The sequence below is a fragment of the Ictalurus furcatus genome, chromosome 28 (assembly GCF_023375685.1).
Source record: "Ictalurus furcatus strain D&B chromosome 28, Billie_1.0, whole genome shotgun sequence".
In the NCBI taxonomy this organism is placed as follows: Eukaryota; Metazoa; Chordata; class Actinopteri; order Siluriformes; family Ictaluridae; genus Ictalurus; species Ictalurus furcatus.
Genome location: NC_071282.1, coordinates 11,954,161 through 11,974,160, shown reverse-complemented (window position 1 = coordinate 11,974,160; position 20,000 = coordinate 11,954,161). Strand labels below are relative to the sequence as shown.

The following is a 20,000-nucleotide window of genomic DNA, read 5'->3' as shown; positions in this document are numbered from 1 at the left end:
CGTCCTGCATTCTTTTAATACATTTGTTAATGGTGTTATGACTGAGTGAACAAAAGTGAGAGAGAGAGAGAGAGAGAGAGAGAGAGAGATAGAGAGAGAGAGAGAGAGAGAGCTATAACCAACACATACCACTGAGTAGGACACTGCAGTATCCGCAGGAGAAGGTGAATTGCCTTTAAGCGCTGACTTCCTGTCTGACGACAGGCCACGCCCACCTGCCATTCCCAGATGTCTGCCAGCGGCAGATGGCCGAGAGCCTGGTCATCAGCCAACATCTGCTTCAGTATTTCAAAACCTGCATTCGGAATAATAAAGTGGATTATGTTTTTATCTGGATCAGCGGCAAGACAAAATCAGTGTAGGAAAATTAATCAAAATTAACCTGGAACATTAAACTGTATAATACATTTTTAATATTGACTACTCATGATTTCTATAGAAAAGAAATTCCAAGCAGACACATTACGAGAGCAATTCTCTGATAAGTGAGCTTTATTCATTCATTAAGGGTCTGCACTGTTTTGAGTCCTGGCTTGGCTTGAACTGTACCTGGACAGGATGGGTAAGCAAATTAATCTAGGGTACTTAGGAAAAACAACGTGGGGTTCAGGGTTAATTTCCTAATGAGCCACATGGTCCGAGGGAAAAGAGCTATGAGTACTGATTTAATATCAGATCAGCTTTATCCATACAATTGGATTCTGAGATACAATCCCCCCCCAACAAAAAAACCCAAAAGGAGCACCTTTAAGAATGCCAATTATGGACAATGAGGGCTCCTGGGTAGAAATCTGAAATATTTATAATAAGGCCCATGCCAAAGCACTTAATGTTTGGATTACACAATCAGCACAACCAGATGGAAAGAAAAAGTTCAGGATGGTAACTCTACTTTTAGCATTGTTCCCCTTCATCACTAGAGGTTGCTCTGTTAATGCAACAGTGCTTTCTAAAATCAGACACACAAAAGAGGCATCACCCTCTGCTAGGAACTGTCCTTTTCTGTATCACGACTCATTTTCCACTATTTACCTGAATGGCCATGGAAAAGCCTGGGTTGCCAGGTTTACCTAAATCCCCCTTTTGCCTGAGATAAATGACTTTAGCGTTCCACATAAACAAAGCATTTACACTGTGGATGGAAAAAAAAAAGCTGTTTGATATTCCTGGACACGCTCATAATACCAGCGATGGGACAAAAAGGTGCACAACTCAATTAGTCTGATAATTAAGAGTGGCGAGGACGCAGGTGAGGAGCACGCACCTGCTGCTGCCCCAAAAATGACTACAGTAATCAATCACACACACTCTGGGGATGGATGCCACCTCTGCCTCTCTCTTGGTCTGACACACACACACAAAAGAGCAGGCAGAGGTAGAATTGGGTCAAGCAATTCTGATGGAAATGGACTGGATCTGGAAGCTATTTTACTAAAAATAGACTAAACAGTGAAAGAACACAGGAGCGCGAGAGACTCTGACCAGTTTGGAAGCGTCCGCGATGTCCTCCAGTCACAGTGAACTTGTAGCCCCACTCTGTATTACTCATGTCTGACACGAACCTGTAGTGAAGAGTGTCCCCTGTAGGAGAAAAAGAGAACAGTCAAAATCCACCACTTCTTACACTTCACTTCTATATAGTGCCGTGCAAAAGTATTCACCCTCCTTGAACTTTTCCACATTTTATAGTGTTATAAGCTGGAATTGAAATGACTTATGAAGTTATGGATCTCCACAAAATAGTCCATAATATTGAAGTGGAGGGAAGAAAATCGGTATAGTTAGCATTTATTTGTATTTGGAAAAAACAGCTAAATAGCAATTAAATAGCAAATGGTACAAGTACAAGGCCCCAAAGTTAGAGAACATAGCTAAACAAAGAGCACCATAAAGTGCTATCAAAATAAGTCTGGGACAAAGTTCTAGGAACAATCAATGTTTTGGCACAAAGCACTACATTTGGTGTAAACCCAACACTGCTCATTACTCTGAGAACAGCATCTCGACAGTGAAGCATGGTGGTGGTAGCATCATCTTATGGGGACGTTTTACATCAGCAAGAATTGTGAAAATGGTCAGGCTTGAGGGAAAGTGGGATGGAGCCTAATACAGGATAATCCAAGCGGAAAACCTCTTCAAGTCCGCAAGATACTTGAGACTTTGGCAGAGGTTCACCTTCCAGCAGGACAGCAGTCTCTGAGCATACTGCCAAAGCTACACTGGCCAGTTGAACTGAATATTTATTTGAATATTTATGCAAGGCACTGTACAAGCACATTAACTCCTTACCTGGTATCTCCACATCAGCCCATTTGTGGTAGGAGCCGCTAAAAGTGTGCAGGTCCTGCTGGAAGTCGGCGCTGCTGGCCAGCTGCAGCTCATCACAGCCCTCCTCAGTTTGGCAACGAGAGTCGAACTTCACAGACAGATAAAAAGCCCCGGGGATGTGCACCTTGTCCTGATACAGTGGAGAAAATGGGGCATGTTAGAACAAGATTTCTGGTTTAGCACCAGAAATCAGCACATTATTCAAATTGTCAGAATAGGGGTAAATGGTTATTGGTTTGCACTTATATAGCGCTTTACACTGTGTCTCATTCACCCATTCACACACACACACACACCAGTGGTAGCAGAGCTGCCATGCAAAGCTAACTTGCCATCGGGAGCAACTTGGGGTTCAGTGTCTTGCCCAAGGACACTTCGGCATGTGGAGTCATGCGGGCCGGGAATCGAACCGCCAACCCTACGATTAGTGGACAACCCGCCCTCCACCTGAGCCACAGCCGCCATGGGGCAACAGGGTAGAACGGGGTGGTATGAGGCTGTATGGAGGCAGAATGGGGGCAAAATGGGGCGATGTTGGAATGCTATGGGGCAGAATGGAAGCAGTGTGTTGGCAGAATAGTGGTATAATTGGGGAGGTATGTGGCAGATTGGGACATGATGGGGCAGGATTGGGCCAAGTTGGGGTGCCCTGTGGGCAGAATGAGGGCAGCATGAGGACAGAATAGGGGTAGAATGGAAGCAGGATAAACAGGAACAAAATGGTGTAGGTATGGAAACGAATAAGGGAGGTATAGGGGCTGTATGGTGGCAGTATGTGAGGAGATTCTAGGCGGTATGGGGCAAAATGCTGACAGAATGAGAGTAGTAAAGCATTACATGGGTAGAATGAGGGCAGAACGAGTACAAAATGTTGACAGAAAGAGGCAGAACGGGGCCAGTACATGAGAATTGGGGCAGATTGGAAGCAGAATGGTGGCAATATTGGGTCAGTATATGGGCTGATGCTGTCATGGAGGACAGCGTGAATGGAGCAGAATGAGAAAAGGGCGGAGGCAAAATGGTGTAGAATGACGATAGGAGCACAAATTTCATACCTCAAAGTTGGTGTTGTTGTCATAGGGGTGTTTGGATTCCCGGACCTGCATGGCCATAACAGGCTCCTCCATGAACTGACACGCAGTCAGGGACAAACTGTCCAGCATGCTCCGACTGCAGCCTTTTATGACTTTCTGCAGGATCTGTGTCAGGACAAAAGAAGACAGTCAACATAACATACACACACACACAAACTTTCTACACATTCACAAGCATACTTACACTTTGTTTAGGAAAGTTCTGCATTGTTTTAGTTATTTCTCTTCACCAGTCCAAGAAGATCTGAATGTAAACAGCTAAATATAGCTTTGCAGAATCCGATTTAAAACTAGATGTTTTTTAACTCAACCTACATTCCCATTACTTGTATACGATCCCCACGAAAGTATTGGAACAGACAGGCCAATTCTATTCTTTTTGCTATATAATGACGACATTTGGATTTGAGATCAAAAGACGAATATGAGACAATAGATCAGACTTTCAGCTTTCATTTCCTGATTTTTACATCTAGGTGCGTTAAAGAACTTAGAACCCACCGACCTTTAAGTGACCAAAAATATTTGAACATTTTGATTGACAGGTGTGTCTTGTTGCTCAGGTGTGTTCTGTTAGATTGATTGTTTAAACAGTGAACATCTCTGAATGTTTACTCCTGGTTTGAGCCTTGGGTTTTGCCCATGAAGACTGCATTTGTTGTTAAAGAGGAAAAACCAACATGAAGACCAGAGAGCTGAGAGAATGAGAGAGAAAAGCTCTGAAAATCTGAGAGAGAAAAGCTCTGAAAATCTAATCAGAGCCATTGCACAAGCATTGGACATAGCCAATATAACCACTTGGAATGTCCTAAAAAAAGAACGAAACCACTGGTGTACTAACAACCAGACATCGAACGGGTCGGCCAAGGAAAACAGCAGCAGTTTGAGATACATGTATGAGAGCTGTGAAGAAAACCCAAGAACAACAGTCAGTGACATCACTAATAACCACCACAGGGCAGGGGTGAAGTTATCACCATTTGAAGAAGACTTTGAGAGCAGAAATACAGAGGCCATAACACAACATGCAAACCACTCAGCAGCACGAATCAGAAAGTCAGATTGGAGTTCACAAAGAAATACAGAGATGAGCCATAAAAGTTCTGGAACCAAGATTAACCTTTACCAAAGTGATGGAAAGGCCAACATGTGGAGAAACAAAGGATCTGCTCAAGATCCTAAACATACAAGCTCATTGGCTAAGCATGGTGGAGGTAGTGCCATGGCTGGGGCTTGGATGGAACTCATGATGATTGCAGCAGATGTGGCAGTTTACACAGAAACGCATCCAATCTAATTGGGAGGAACTTCATCATGCAGCAAGACAATGACCTGACTGATTGACCAAAAAACCCCAAAGCATTTTAGACCAAAAATTGGCTTCAAGTTTGCAAAAAATAAATAAATAAATAAATAAATAAATAAATAAAAAATGTAAGCATAACTTGTGTATTTTTCTAGCTCAGTAACGTGGTTTACTCGCCTTCACACGCATACATACCTTCTCCCACAATGGCTTCTCCTCCAGCTGCATAAGCATGTCAAGGATGTGGGCCATGTGTGAGGCTCCGCTCAGCTCCAAGTCCTCCTCTCTGACAGGGCTACTGTCGGGCCAGTGGGCCAGCAGCAGAGCCAGCACATGGCGGGCGTACAGGATGCTGATGGCCTCGTTCACCCGGAACAGGTAGTGGCGCACAGCCTTGTTGCTGCGTGCATCCAGCTCCTTGTGCAGCAGCGCTGAGCTCTTGGTGCGCCGCTGCTTGGCATAACTGAGCTGCAGCTCACTTTCTGTGATGGTGATCAGCTTCTGCGTCACCGCGTTCGTCTCCTCGGTGGCCGTCTCGCAACGGCTTGGTTTCAACTGTAACAGACAGGGAGAGAAAAAGATCGGAAATTAGAGTCTCACAAATAAAATATAGTACTTCATTTGTTTCTTTCTGGTAATGGTTCCTCTGGAGCTTTTGATGGTTTTGTGGATGTCGCAGAGAAAAGATACATGACTGATAAACGCCCAAGTCTGAGCAAATTTTTTATGGTTAATATTTTAACTTGTCTAGCATTCAATGCATAAACCATCTTCAGAAACTGTACCGTAATGTCCAATGCAAATGCCACTTACAGTTATTTTAATTTAAATAGTAACATGGTAATATTACATATACAGTATGATTTTTTTTTTTTTTTTAAATCTTCATATTTATTAACTCATGGCTACATTTAAATAAATTGTGCACACCATGTACTTAAACAAAGTAAACATTTTAACTTTTTTTTTTAATTCCAAATCTCCTTGTGATGCCTTGTCCTCCTCCTCCTAAGTATTGGGCATCATCTAACCTAACATTTAACAGTTTGTAGATAACCCAGAGAAACGTACCGTGCAGGGGATGATGATCATATCCGTGTCCACGGCCTTTGCGTGACGCTCGTCTGAGTGCACGCGTTTAGCAGGCTGCCATTTCTGCGCCAGTGTCCGGATCGTCTCGTCCGTCTTTATTACGTCTCCGTCGAATCTGAGATTCAATAGATTTCAATAGCGCTTTTTACAGACGCTCCTTTTGGTCGATCGGGCCGGAGAACTTCCTGTTTCAGCTTTACAATGCTATTTATAGACATAGGAGGAATCATTTTGACAGCAAATGAAAAGACTGCTCACCGTTTCTGCACTTCCCGGAAAAAGGAGTCCGTCCTCTTCATCTGGAGTTCATACAAGGCTCTCAGAATGTGCAGAGGAGCGTTTAAAGCATCATGAGTAAGCTGGAAGCACACAAAGAAACACCAGTATTAACTGTTTTTATATTGGTGAACGCTTCACATACCACATATGGACCAGTAGAATAGGCATCACATTGCAGTGTTCTGTGTATGCTGTGCATTGGTGTGTCCTGTAGAGGGATACATCAGTGCTGATACTGGAATCACTCCAGTACCATGCTCACTTACTCGCACTCGTAAAGAAATGCTCTGATGCAAACACAGGAATGCCACATAAACAGTGTATAAAGTAGTTCATAGTACGTCGTCACTCTACAGCAGACTGCAAACTGTGCGAGTCTACTACTGGCACACGAATATTGGCAAGGTGAGAGAAATTGTTTACAGACTAAACTAACTGAGTGAAAACAGCAGCTCTTACTCGGTATGTTGCTCTTGACGATCAGCTACTATAGGTCATCGACAGCAAGGTTTTCCGACACGGTGAAAACAACAAAACATAACGTACATACAGTTGTACAGAAGCGCTTTTGCGAACTGAAACAAAATGCACTTTTCACCACTGCAGCCCTGCCGGATCCGACTACTGTATTCTAGCAAACTCACTTCGGTTAAAATCGACTCACTAATGTTATATTAACTAACAATCCCAGTAGCCCAAATGCGTGTGTGCTTTTCATGGCCATTATGTAAATAGAGGAAACGGAATCGGAGTTTATAACATGTATCATGATGCCCCTGACTGATTAACATCAAGTAGCTTAGTCCTTCTGGTATTAGTAAAGCGATCAGTATCGACAAGTAAAAAAAAAACAAACATATTTGTATTTGTACTAGGTCGGAAAATTGGTATTTGTGCATCCCAAGTCCTGTATTCTGAAATTACCATATATACACATGTACCCAAAGTCCTGTATTCTGAAATTACTATATATACACATGTACCCCAAGTCCTGTATTCTGAAATTACCATATACACACACACGTATCCCAAGTCCTGTATTCTGAAATTACCATACATACATGTACCCCAAGTCCTGTATTCTGAAATTACAATACACACACACACACACACACACACACACACACACGTATCCAAGTCCTGTATTCTGAAATTACCATATATATATATACACACACACACACACACGTATCCCAAGTCCTGTATTCTGAAATTACCATACATACATGTACCCCAAGTCCTGTATTCTGAAATTACCATACACACACACACATATCCAAGTCCTGTATTCTGAAATTACCATATATACACACACACACACACACACACACGTATCCCAAGTCCTGTATTCTGAAATTACCATACATACATGTACCCCAAGTCCTGTATTCTGAAATTACCATACACACACACACACACACGTATCCAAGTCCTGTATTCTGAAATTACCATATATACACACACACACACACACACACACACGTATCCCAAGTCCTGTATTCTGAAATTACCATACATACATGTACCCCAAGTCCTGTATTCTGAAATTACCATACACACACACACACACACACGTATCCAAGTCCTGTATTCTGAAATTACCATATATATACACACACACACACACACACACACACACACACACACACGTATCCCAAGTCCTGTATTCTGAAATTACCATACATACATGTACCCCAAGTCCTGTATTCTGAAATTACCATACACACACACACACACGTATCCAAGTCCTGTATTCTGAAATTACCATATATACACACACACACACACACACGTATCCCAAGTCCTGTATTCTGAAATTACCATACATACATGTACCCCAAGTCCTGTATTCTGAAATTACCATACACACACACACACACACACACGTATCCAAGTCCTGTATTCTGAAATTACCATATATACACACACACACACACACACACACACACACACACACGTATCCCAAGTCCTGTATTCTGAAATTACCATACATATGTATCCAATATATGAAAGGAGAATCTGGAGAGAGGTTTGATGTATAGTTCACATAACATTTATGATGCCTATAAGAGAAATGCTTAGAACTTAGAACAATAAAGCACTAGTTGGTCCGTGTTCTTTGTGTTGCTTGTTCATCACGCTCACCTGGAAGCAGGCTTTGGTCTCTTCATCCAGCCCCTCGAGTGGGTCGACATCTTCAGCACCGCAGCTGGAAAGGTCCGAGTCGTGCTCTTTGTCGCTCTCTCGGTCCTCCTCTCGCTCGCCGCTCTCGCTCTCCTCGGCCATAGAATGGATCTCACGTTTGGACGAGTAAAGCATGATAGACAGGATCTCCAGGTCACGCAACAGCCACGTCTTGCTGAATCCCGTGCCCTTACTGCATTTGCGGACCAGCAGGTGCATAAGGCCGGCGCTGTGCATGGCCTGCTGAGCCTGTTCACTGCCGTGCTTCTGCCCACACACACACACACACTGTTTACTGTCTGCTGGAGCATAATCGATAATGCTGAGTTAAAAAGCAGAGTTTTAGGCCAAGACATATATTTCTGCATGGTGACTAGAACAAAGACAGCTACTAACTGCATATCTAACAACTCTGAAGCTTATGTAATGTTACCACAGACAAGTATTTCATCACATTTCCCCGTTCCTGAGAAAAGAACATAACTCCTCTATACTCCAAACTCATTTATAATGCAAGTCCAAGAGCAGCTGCTGAATTCCGGCACTAACTGGACAATTTAATTTACTGTATTTCTAAAAGAAGCTCTAACTCTGTATAATTCACTTGGATGAGGCAGAACTTGCGGTGGTGCTTTACTAACTGAGGCATGTATACACAAAAATGCCTCAGGAATCCTTCATGTCTGCCTTAATCTAACTTGTATTTTATTTAGCCGTGTAGAGGGCATAATTGATCATTTGCTAATGAGTTACTGCCCTGGTGTACCTGCCTCTGTAATGTGAGCACATGCTTCAGGTTTGCATGTGTGATAATAAACTTGTGTCACCTTTAGGATGCTGTAGAGGCCTTTGAGGGTGAGTGAGAGCACCCAGGTGGCTTCCACTGCGTCCGGGGAGCTGCTCTCCATGCCAGTCTGCAGTAGCTGGCTCACAATGGAGATTAAGTTCTTCAGGTAGTGGCTGGACAGAGCCAAGCTCTCATCAGCCTGCATCAGCTGGTAATCCTTCACTGTGGGGAAAGTGAGTAATGAGTACTGACATGATAACTGCAGTGCAATAAGTCAGAAAAAAAAGAAGAAGAAGAGAAAAAAAAAACACAATGGGGCACGCTGGTATAGGAAAATAATCAAATGATGTAGTGGAGTGATGAATGAAATGAGCGGAACAGTTGATAGGGTTGGCCTTAAACACATGCAGCAGGTACTTAGTACTTCTCAAATCTTTTGGATCTAGAGTAAAAGAATTTCCAAGGTCCTCCTTATAATCACAGAACAGATTTAACTTTAAAAACAATATGCAAATATGTACCTCTAATATGTACAGTTTTCTGATTACTTCTGTTTTTGTTCATCTCTCATACTAAATTGTTCCAGAAATGTAAAAAAATAAATAAATAAATAAAAAATCTAAGATAAAACAAAGGCAACCTGAGTAAACACAAAATACAGTTTTTAAATGCTAAATGTTATTACTGAAGCAAAAAAAGTTAACCAATACCAACTGGGCCTGTGTGAAAATGTATTTGGCCCCATAGTTACTAATTCCCCAAATCTATGAAGCTGAATTCATAATGGGGTTCAGCTGGACTAGACACAACCAGGCCTGATTACTGCAAACCCTGTTCAATCAAATCAACACTTAAATAGAACTTTTTCAACAGTGTGAAGTTGATTAAAAAGTCTTATCCAGTAACACACTATGGAAAAATTGAAAGAAATTCCAGAAATGATGAGGAAGGTGGTGATTGAAATAAATCAGTCTGGGAAGAGTTACAAAGCTATTTCAAAGGCTCTGGGACTCCAAAGGATCACAGTGAGAGCCATCATCTCCCAAAGGAAAAACTCTGCACCACTCGGCCAAAATTCCTCCAAAAGCACAACGATGACTCATCCAGCAAGTCACAAAAGAGCCAAGGACAACATCGAAGGAACTACAGGCCTCTCTTGCATCAATAAAGGTCACTGTTCATGACTCCACTATCAGAAAGACACTGGGCAAAAATGGCTTCCATGGAAGAGTGGCGAGGTGAAAACCACTGCTAACCCAGAAGAACATTAAGGTGCATCTGAATTTTGACAAAACACACCTTGATGATCCTCAAACCTTTTGGGAGAATGTTCTATGGATTGAGGAGTTGGAAGTGGAACTGTTGGGAAGACAGGCGTCCCGTTACATCTGGCGTAAACCAAACACACAATTCCACAAAAAGAACATCATACATACAGGTGGTGGAAGTGTGATGGTGTGGGGATGCTTTCCTGCTTCAACGGCTGGGCAACTTGCAATAATTGAGGGAAACATGAATTCTGCTCTCTACCAGAAAATCCTAAAGAAGAATGTCTGGTCTTCAGTCCGTAAGTTGAAACTCAAGCGCAACTGCATTATGCAGCAAGACAATGATCCAAAGCATAGGAGTAAATCCACCTCTGAATGACCCCCAAAAAAGCTAAAGTAAAGTTATGGACTGGTCTAGTCAAAGTCCTGACTTGAACTAACGGAGATGCTGTGGCAGGACCTTAAAGGGGCAGTTCATGCTTGAAAACCCTCCAGTGTGACTAAACTAAAGCAGTTCAGCAAAGAAGAGTGGGCCAGAATTCCACCACAGCGCTGTGAAAGACTGATCTCCAGTTAGCGGAAGCGTTTGGTTGCAGTTATTGCTGCTAAAGATGGCACAACCAGATTTTAAGTTTAAGGGGGCAATTAGTTTTTCACATGGGTAATAGGTGTTGGCTAACTTTTTTTAAACTTCAATACATTTTTTAACGCAATAATAAAAACTGTATAGTGTGTGTACTCGGGTTGGTTTTGTTTTATATTGTATTTCGTTTGAAGATCTAAAACTATTTAGTATGAAAACAGAAGAAATCAGGATGGGGGCAAATACTTTATTAAAATAAATATTTCTGTTTTGCATATTTGTGCAGCTGTGAGGGATTCTATTCAGGGGTTGAATCATTTTGAGACTGGAGAAGTCATTATGAGTTGGATTTTCAGCTGAATTTGGGGAAACCACTTGAATTCGTTGTGTTGAACTATTTCAATTGCTTTTGTATGATTTGTTCGTTGCAAACAGCTGAAAGTCTGTACATTTTAACAATAAACCTGATTTGCAATGGGGGTTGAATCATTTTGATTCCAACTATGTGTTTGTGTAATATATATATATATATATATATATATATATATATATATATATATATATATATATAGATATAAATATATAGATATATAGATATATATATATAGATATAGATATATAGATAGATAGATATAGTTTTGGAGTTTGTTCTGACTGTATCTCTCTCGCTCACCCGTCCTCCTTTTACGAGTCTTGACGTCGATGATGGCGGCTCGGTTCTTCTCGGTGAAGTGTTTGAGCAGAATGATGTTGTGCTGCTCGTTAGCATTGTCTATGAATACCGACTGAGTTCCCATACACAGCACCTGAAACCACAGGCATTTGTTTAGCTTCAGCAAGGTATATTTGGTTCATGCTAATTTATGTTTATAGCTCCTTGTCACAAAGGCCATTCAAATTTGAATGCTTGTTTAACAATAAATCGTTTTAATGAGATGGGCCAGATGTAAACACAGCTCGCGGCTGGGACTTGACGGCTCCTTTTGCACAGCGACACACAATGGGATCCGTCAGCCACTCTTTATACCACACTGCTTAAAATGACTGCTGACTTTAAGGGTGAATTAATACCTTGACGGATCCTTATTCAGATTAAAAACTATTGTTCTACTGAATTCGTTTGAAATCCAGGTGAAATTATCTACTGAATAATGGTGAGAATGGGCAGAAATTGGGCTCAGTGTGTACAGGAGTATGCATTTTCATACCTCAGGGAAGATGACTAGGACATGCAGAGTGAAGATGTTGGTACGTTTGAGTTGGTGTGGTAGCTGTTGAATGCAGTGGTCAGTGTAGCTTGCAGTAACTTCAGACCACTGAGGACACGCGTTCAGATTTCTCAAGATGTCCGCCACTGTGCTGGCCCAGTCCAAACCAATGCGACTGCAATAACACAAAAAGGTGCCGAAATATCATTATATGATTTGTTAAAGTCCTTTAGAACATACACCTGAAACATTCAGTTGTGTTTACAAAGTCTTCCTGAACCCAACCTTTCGTAATTATACAGTAATGTCCTCCCAAATGGCAAATATTGGTTTAACAAGTGCTCACGGATGTAAAGTGGCAATGAGTGATAATTAAGGGCGCAACAACAATAAAAACCATGTGCTGTGCAAAGCTGGCATAAAAAGATTTATGGTGATTTAAATGCTTTTAATTGAATTCGCAATTTAAATAAAACGAAGAACTGTAAAAGCTCGTTTGTTTGCCATATCAACAGTAAAAGTGGAAACATTTCCAAGAGGGAAGTGTGAAGAATAAATCATTGGGCATAGGATATCTACACACATCCTCAGGCTGAACGAATAAGCCCCCCCCCCCCCCCCCCCAAATGTAAGTTAAGACCATTTAATGTATGTCCTTCTTTGGACCACTTTTGGTAGGTAGTAACCACTGGATACAAGGAACACCCCCACAAGACCTGCTGTTTTGGAGATACACTGACCCAGCCGTCTCACCAGCACAATTTGGCCCTTGTCAAAGTCGCTCAGATCCTTACGCCTGCCCATTTTTCCTGCTTCCAACACATCAACTTTGAGAACTGACTGTTCACTTACTGCCTAATATATCACACCCCTTGCCAGGTTCCAATTTAACCAGATAATCCATGTTATTCATGTCACCTGTCAGTGGTTTTAATGTTATGGCTGATTTTTAATCACACATTTTAATACCCATCCATCCATTTTCTGTACTGCTTATCCTACACGGGGGTGCAGGCAGCACGGAGCCTATCCCAAGAGACTCGGGGCACGACGCAGGGGACGAGGTGCCCGCCCATCACAGGGCACATACGCGCACACACTCGCTCACTACCGACAATTTGGAAACGCCAATCAGCCTACAACACATGTCTGTGGACTGGTGGAGGAAACTGAAGTAACCGGGAGGAAACCCCCGAAGCACAGGGAGAAACATGCTTACTCTGGTCACACAGGGCGGAGGTGGGAATTGAACCCCCAACCCTGGTGCTAACCACTAAGCCACATTTTACTGTGATGCAATTTCAAAAAATTCATCTAAAAGGAAAAAAGGAAAATCGAATGCCTCATTTTTACGAACATGCAAAATCAAGGCCTAATGAATGAATGAATGATTTAATTAGTTAATTAAGAGTCCTTGTGCATCAGTAATGAAATGACACTGGGTCCTGCTTGGCTTTATTACTTTCGGGAATTTGTAATTGATTTAATCAAGGTTGTGAGAATCTCTGACCTGTCCAAGCACACAGCTCCAAGGCCGAACAGAAGCTGGGTGGTTTTCCAGCCTTCTGTTTCGTTGATCGCTCCATTGGCCGGCGCCAGCAGCTCGTATTTCTCAGAAAGAGCCTCGGTGACGGCGGCGTCGGCCTCGGCGGGTGAGATGCGCAGAAGCAGCTGCCCTAGAAGCCCGAGTGTCAGGTGGTAGGCCTCGTTCAGACAGCCTGCATTAGAGATGACCACACGGAAGAGCAGAGGCAGGATAGGGCTCAGCCCGGAGAGGGAAATCGTAGTGCCCTGCAGAGTCAAAGGCCAAACAGAACATAACAATAACGGTCAGGAAGAATCGGGAACATCTCGACACGTATACAGAGTATGATTAATCGAAAGTAGTTTATGAAGATGCTCGTCTTAAACATTGCGCCACATCTGATCACTAATATTGCTAAAAATGCTCAATTATAAAAGTCAGGCCTGCATCCTATAAGTTTACAGTTGAGTGCAAAAGTTTGCATCCCCTCAGGAGAAAATGAAGACAGGAAAGAAATGTATTTATTAGCAGCAGACGTTGTGTATTAGGGTGGGTATAAGGGGTGTACATTTTTGCCTTCAACTGTAAGTAACTTTGGAGTAGAGTATAAACGTAAACCAAAAAAAAAAAAAGTTTTTAAATGTTACCGGTTTGGCTGGAGGTAACATGGCTGCCAGCAATCCCAGAATCCTCTCCCTGGAACACTCTGCGAACACCTGTTCCTGCAGAGGCCCTTTAGGCATCCGGTCTTCCTGTTCTTTATTCGTGGCCAGGTGCTCGGAGGTGGGAGACGTGATGGTATCACCACTGGAATCAGCAGCTGAGAGAGAAAATCACCATCACTGTACAGTGCAAGAATTAGACGGGTTATTCCTATATATTTATATTCAGTGACTAAAAATCTTCCAGACTTCACCATTTCTTTTATGCATTTAAATCCATGAGGCAAGTATTCAATTCAAACATAACATGTCTCACACCTTTCTACTCTCGCACACCATCACACCCCTCCTCTCCTCTCGCACACCATCATACCCCTCCTCTCCTCTTGCACACCATCACACCCCTCCTCTCCTCTCGCACACCATCATACCCCTCCTCTCCTCTCGCACACCATCACACCCTTCCTCTCCTCTTGCACACCATCACACCCCTCCTCTCCTCTCGCACACCATCACACCCTTCCTCTCCTCTCGCACACCATCACACCCTTCCTCTCCTCTCGCACACCATCATACCCCTCCTCTCCTCTCGCACACCATCATACCCCTCCTCTCCTCTCGCACACCATCATACCACTCCTCTCCTCTCGCACACCATCACACCCCTCCTCTCCTCTCGCACACCATCATACCCCTCCTCTCCTCTCGCACACCATCATACCCCTCCTCTCCTCTCGCACACCATCATACCCCTCCTCTCCTCTCGCACACCATCACACCCTTCCTCTCCTCTCGCACACCATCACACCCTTCCTCTCCTCTCGCACACCATCACACCCCTCCTCTCCTCTCGCACACCATCACACCCCTCCTCTCCTCTCGCACAAAATCATACCCCTCCTCTCCTCTCGCACACCATCATACCCCTCCTCTCCTCTCGCACACCATCATACCCCTCCTCTCCTCTCGCACACCATCATACCCCTCCTCTCCTCTCGCACACCATCATACCCCTCCTCTCCTCTCGCACACCATCATACCCCTCCTCTCCTCTCGCACACCATCATACCCCTCCTCTCCTCTCGCACACCATCACACCCCTCCTCTCCTCTCGCACACCATCACACCCCTCCTCTCCTCTCGCACACCATCACACCCCTCCTCTCCTCTCGCACAAAATCATACCCCTCCTCTCCTCTCGCACACCATCATACCCCTCCTCTCCTCTCGCACACCATCATACCCCTCCTCTCCTCTCGCACACCATCATACCCCTCCTCTCCTCTCGCACACCATCATACCCCTCCTCTCCTCTCGCACACCATCATACCCCTCCTCTCCTCTCGCACACCATCACACCCCTCCTCTCCTCTCGCACACCATCACACCCCTCCTCTCCTCTCGCACACCATCATACCCCTCCTCTCCTCTCGCACACCATCATACCCCTCCTCTCCTCTCGCACACCATCATACCCCTCCTCTCCTCTCGCACACCATCACACCCCTCCTCTCGCACACCATCACACTCCTTTGTACCCTCGCACTCGCTTATACTCTCTCATAAGCAATCATAAGCTCTCACACATCTTTATATCTGACAAGCAATCATACTCTCTCCTATGCCTTTATATGCTCTCACACCATCATACTCTCTCAAGCACACCATCATACTCGCATACATCAACATGCTCTCTCACACACACCATCCTACTCTCTCACTCATTATACTCTCACACACACACCATCCTACTCTCTCACACATCCAATCATACGTGCTCTCACACACAATCCTACTCTCTCACATGCATTTATATTCTCTCTCAGACACGCACACACGCAAACACACCTTCATACTTTCTATTACAATATCACTCGCTCACCCATGCCACCATACACGCTCACACACCACTATATTCTCCTATACTCGCTCTCTCTCACACACACACACACCATCATGCTCTCTCACACTATTAAAGCTAACTGATAATTAGGTGGTATCGATGTGTAGCTTGAACATGATAATTTAACTATAAATGTTATTAACCTTCTTGGAAATCTACACTGGAATATGCCATGCTGTCTCACCTCTGAGCTCTGGAGACAGTGTGCCTTCACTGGACAGCGATGGAGAATCCAGTGCATCGTCTGCAGACAACGTTTTATAAAGAGAGGATGGTGGAGAGCAGAGAGCTGCAGTGCTGCCAGGTAGTGAGGATGTGTCCGAGATGCTGAGCTCCTGACTGCGCTCTGGGCTGGGAGGACAAGGCTCCGGCTCATTAGGGGAGAGCAAAGACAAAAGAGCTGAAGCACGCAAACCTGCAGGAGGTGAAGAGACAGATAGGAACAGAAAACCGAAGAGATGTACAGAGAAGTCAGACCATGATAAAGCACAATTATAAAGACAAAGATAAATGACGGAGCTCATTTCTCTCACGCGTATTAGTACAGAACGTTTCCAGAGAAACGGGGCGTTTTGGACGGATGTCATTCATCAGCTTTGCAAGTTGAGTGCAAAGTTTCACCTCCTACAGCCTCAGACGCATGTTTCCGACACGCGTGATAAAGGACACTCATCCGCAACGTTTCTCTGGAAACTTTGTGGACTATGCTTCATTTTTACTACATCCATCAGCTTGACTGAAGAACACCACCGTTACTTCCTGGATTCTTCTTCATATATTACCTTTTCCTGTCTGGCCCTTCATCAGACACTCAGTGATGAGCTGGGAGCATCGGCTTTGCAGCGCCGCAGCGTGACCTTGAGCCACGGTATCTGTTGACTCGCTCATCAGCTCGGAGGTGAACAAGGCCAGGCTGGCAAACAGGAGCCAAGAGTAGTTGTGGATGTACGGCTGGATGAGCCTGTGCCGATCGCTGATGCGGATGGTCACCATGGGGTAGACTGTGATCCGGTGCGTGGGCAGATGACTGCGGAAAAACATTCAAGAAACCGTTATCGTCAGGATCGACTATCGGTGGCAGTTCCGTTCACGTTATTAACACAAATTTCTCTGAAGGAAACTGCTGTGACCTTTCCTAAACTCTCTACCTGTCGGGGTATTTCTTGGCGTTGTAGCAGCCGAAGCAGAGGTCGAAGTCCTCGCAGACGTTGCAGTTGATCCTGCTGCCTACGATGAGACCCTGGCAATGATCACAAGCGTACTCCATGTTCACCATCTCGTGCTCGTCCTCGTGCCCTTCGGGCTTGGCGCCACCTGTAGAGTAAAAGCAGAATCGTAAGACAATAACTCCTTTCGCTGACACCATAAAAACACGCGTTTTAAAACATTACAGCAAGGAACATGTTATATATGCGGATAACCGGTTATACGATTTCAAAACATTGTCACGACTCCTGTAATGAGACTGCCTCAACAGGGAAGATTGTTTGAGCACGCCTCTGAGGTAAAGAGATAGAGATAAAGAGATAAGATTACAGAGTTCTTTGGAACTACTGTTTCACGAGGTGGAACTGTGCCACCGCGGCAGACGACTGTACTCATAACACTGTTATACGTTGTATAGTTGATTAGCAGGAAATAAACACTTCAGGGCTTGCTGTTAAAATAATTAAAAATGGGGTGGATTTCGAAACCTGTTTTCCAACACAACAGCACATCCAGAAGTGTTTTATTCCTCCTATTACAAGAGGAAAAATCCATTTATAGTTACATCTAATGTTGTGGAGCGTCCAGAAGACAATTTAGTTCCCTTTTTTTTTTTTTAACGTCATTTACGTTATAGCCACTATAAATAGTCCTTCCCTCTCCATCCTCTCTTGTCTTCTTGCTGTGTAACAACCTTTCGTGTTCTAAAAACAAAAACAGCCTAACATATGCTTCGCTACTGCTTGAACGAGGAGTTAGAGTTCAGCGGCTCACTGAGGAAGCAGGTCTTGCACAGGTCCATGTCCGTGCACTGCAGACAGCGGTAGCGGTGTCCGGGAGCGATTCTCTCACATCCGTCACACGAGATCTCCACGTTCAACAGATCACAGTACCGCGCAATGAACATGTGCATCTGCAAAGAGCAAAGGACACAAAAGGTCACAGTCAAAATTTTGACACTAACAAGCGGATCAAACTTCCCCACAGACACGTGCACAAACTGTATCCATCGTAGAGGTCGACCGATTTTACTGATATAACTAAGTAACTCAGTTGTGCAGTACCTGCCGGTAACCGATTGTTTTTATTGTTGTTATTGTTTTTAAAGTTCATACTGAATGAAAACCTAACACTCAAAGTAGAATACTGCTGAAGTTTATTACAAAAATAAACAGTACTGACTGTACCATGAAAATGTACTGTACTTTTTAAAAATTAAATAATATATAAATATTAAAATTTATTTTATATATATATATATATATATATATATATATATATATATATATATATATAAAATAAATTATATTATATATATATATATATATTTACACACACATAAAAAAATTATATACATCAATTAATAAATATTAAAGTAAATAAAACATACATTTAAACCGAACCAAAAAGTAACACTGCAAATAACAAACAAAAACAGAGACCAAGATGAATTAAAAAACACTTCAAATAATACAACAAAATTAGTCAGTAGTAGTTTTTATTTTGCCTCTAGAGGCCGCTCTCGTACTGTATAATGACAGCGGACCCTTCTCAGCCTCTCACGCAATGGATGTGACCGGGAAAAACTATCAGTGTGGATTTTAGCCGATAATCGACAGTTCCAGCAAACGGTCAATCTGGCGACCTCTAATCCATTCATTATAAAATCAGCACAATGTTTTAGTTGAAGGTTTTGAATAGTTAATTCACTCGCTGATCAGAATGAGCTCATGGAAATACTCCTTGGCGTGTTGTCTTAATTTGCTAACTCAAACTAGATAAACAGTAGATCTCGAGATGGTAAAAGAATAAAAACGAACCAGCGTACATGCGGTATTTTCCATGGAAAGGTTTTTGTTATGCATTTAAAAGAGGGAGATTTGTGTACAGTGAAATGGCAAGTTTGCTAAGTTTGAGGTTGAATTCATTGTAAATATTTACTAAGAGATTACGTCTGGCTCGAGCTGTGGAATTATAACAGGTGTTCCCATCCCTTGTTTGCGGAGTCAAGACAAAGAGACTAACTGCTGCGAGAGACACATATGGGACACGTTTTTAAGGGATGTTTTTCTTACTGTTATTCTTAGAATGAAGCGAAAAAGATTTTTAATGCTTTCGATTACTTCTATCATTCACTATTTTCAGAGCTTGCTAGGTTTAATGCTGTGGTTTCTGAATGCTGGAACACAGCCTTCTCTTTTTTTTTTTTTAAAATCAAGGTTTCTTTATTAGCATTTTCAAATTAAACATAATGACACCAACAGAACAAACAGAACAAACCCCGCACCCCCCCACCCAGTACCTGACATACATATTACATATTATAAAGCCAGACCACCATAGAAAAGAAGAGAGCAAGAGAAATAAAATTATAGATAATGATCACATAATACTGTCAGCATCCATGTCTTCGACAAAGATCAGCAAAGGTTGCCAGATTCTGTAAAATTTCTTAGTCGCTCCCCTGACAATGTATCTAATCTTTTCTAATTTAAGATGGCACATGACTTCCCTGACCCAATGACTATACATCAGTGGAGCAGGATCTTTCCATTTAAACAATATTATTCTCCTG

The 20,000-nt window shown here is 43.0% G+C and overlaps 1 protein-coding gene across 3 annotated transcripts in view; it reads right to left on the bottom strand.

The window, feature by feature from the left end:
• zzef1 (zinc finger, ZZ-type with EF hand domain 1) overlaps positions 1 to 20,000 on the bottom strand; it is a 91,943-nt gene that overhangs the window by 18,488 nt on the left and 53,455 nt on the right. For 2 of the 3 annotated variants that reach the window (XM_053618601.1, XM_053618599.1), the window contains exons 34-50: positions 18,200 to 18,338; positions 17,368 to 17,533; positions 17,002 to 17,246; positions 16,404 to 16,634; positions 14,302 to 14,474; positions 13,640 to 13,920; positions 12,130 to 12,304; positions 11,595 to 11,727; positions 9,111 to 9,292; positions 8,245 to 8,550; positions 6,079 to 6,179; positions 5,800 to 5,935; positions 4,924 to 5,283; positions 3,384 to 3,527; positions 2,290 to 2,458; positions 1,483 to 1,581; positions 130 to 295 (exon numbers count right to left, since the gene is read on the bottom strand). In XM_053618601.1, coding sequence (XP_053474576.1) covers positions 130 to 295; positions 1,483 to 1,581; positions 2,290 to 2,458; positions 3,384 to 3,527; positions 4,924 to 5,283; positions 5,800 to 5,935; positions 6,079 to 6,179; positions 8,245 to 8,550; positions 9,111 to 9,292; positions 11,595 to 11,727; positions 12,130 to 12,304; positions 13,640 to 13,920; positions 14,302 to 14,474; positions 16,404 to 16,634; positions 17,002 to 17,246; positions 17,368 to 17,533; positions 18,200 to 18,338 — 3,206 coding nt within the window. The remainder of the gene's footprint in view (positions 1 to 129; positions 296 to 1,482; positions 1,582 to 2,289; positions 2,459 to 3,383; positions 3,528 to 4,923; positions 5,284 to 5,799; positions 5,936 to 6,078; positions 6,180 to 8,244; positions 8,551 to 9,110; positions 9,293 to 11,594; positions 11,728 to 12,129; positions 12,305 to 13,639; positions 13,921 to 14,301; positions 14,475 to 16,403; positions 16,635 to 17,001; positions 17,247 to 17,367; positions 17,534 to 18,199; positions 18,339 to 20,000) is intronic. The other variant, XM_053618600.1, reaches the window with a different exon arrangement.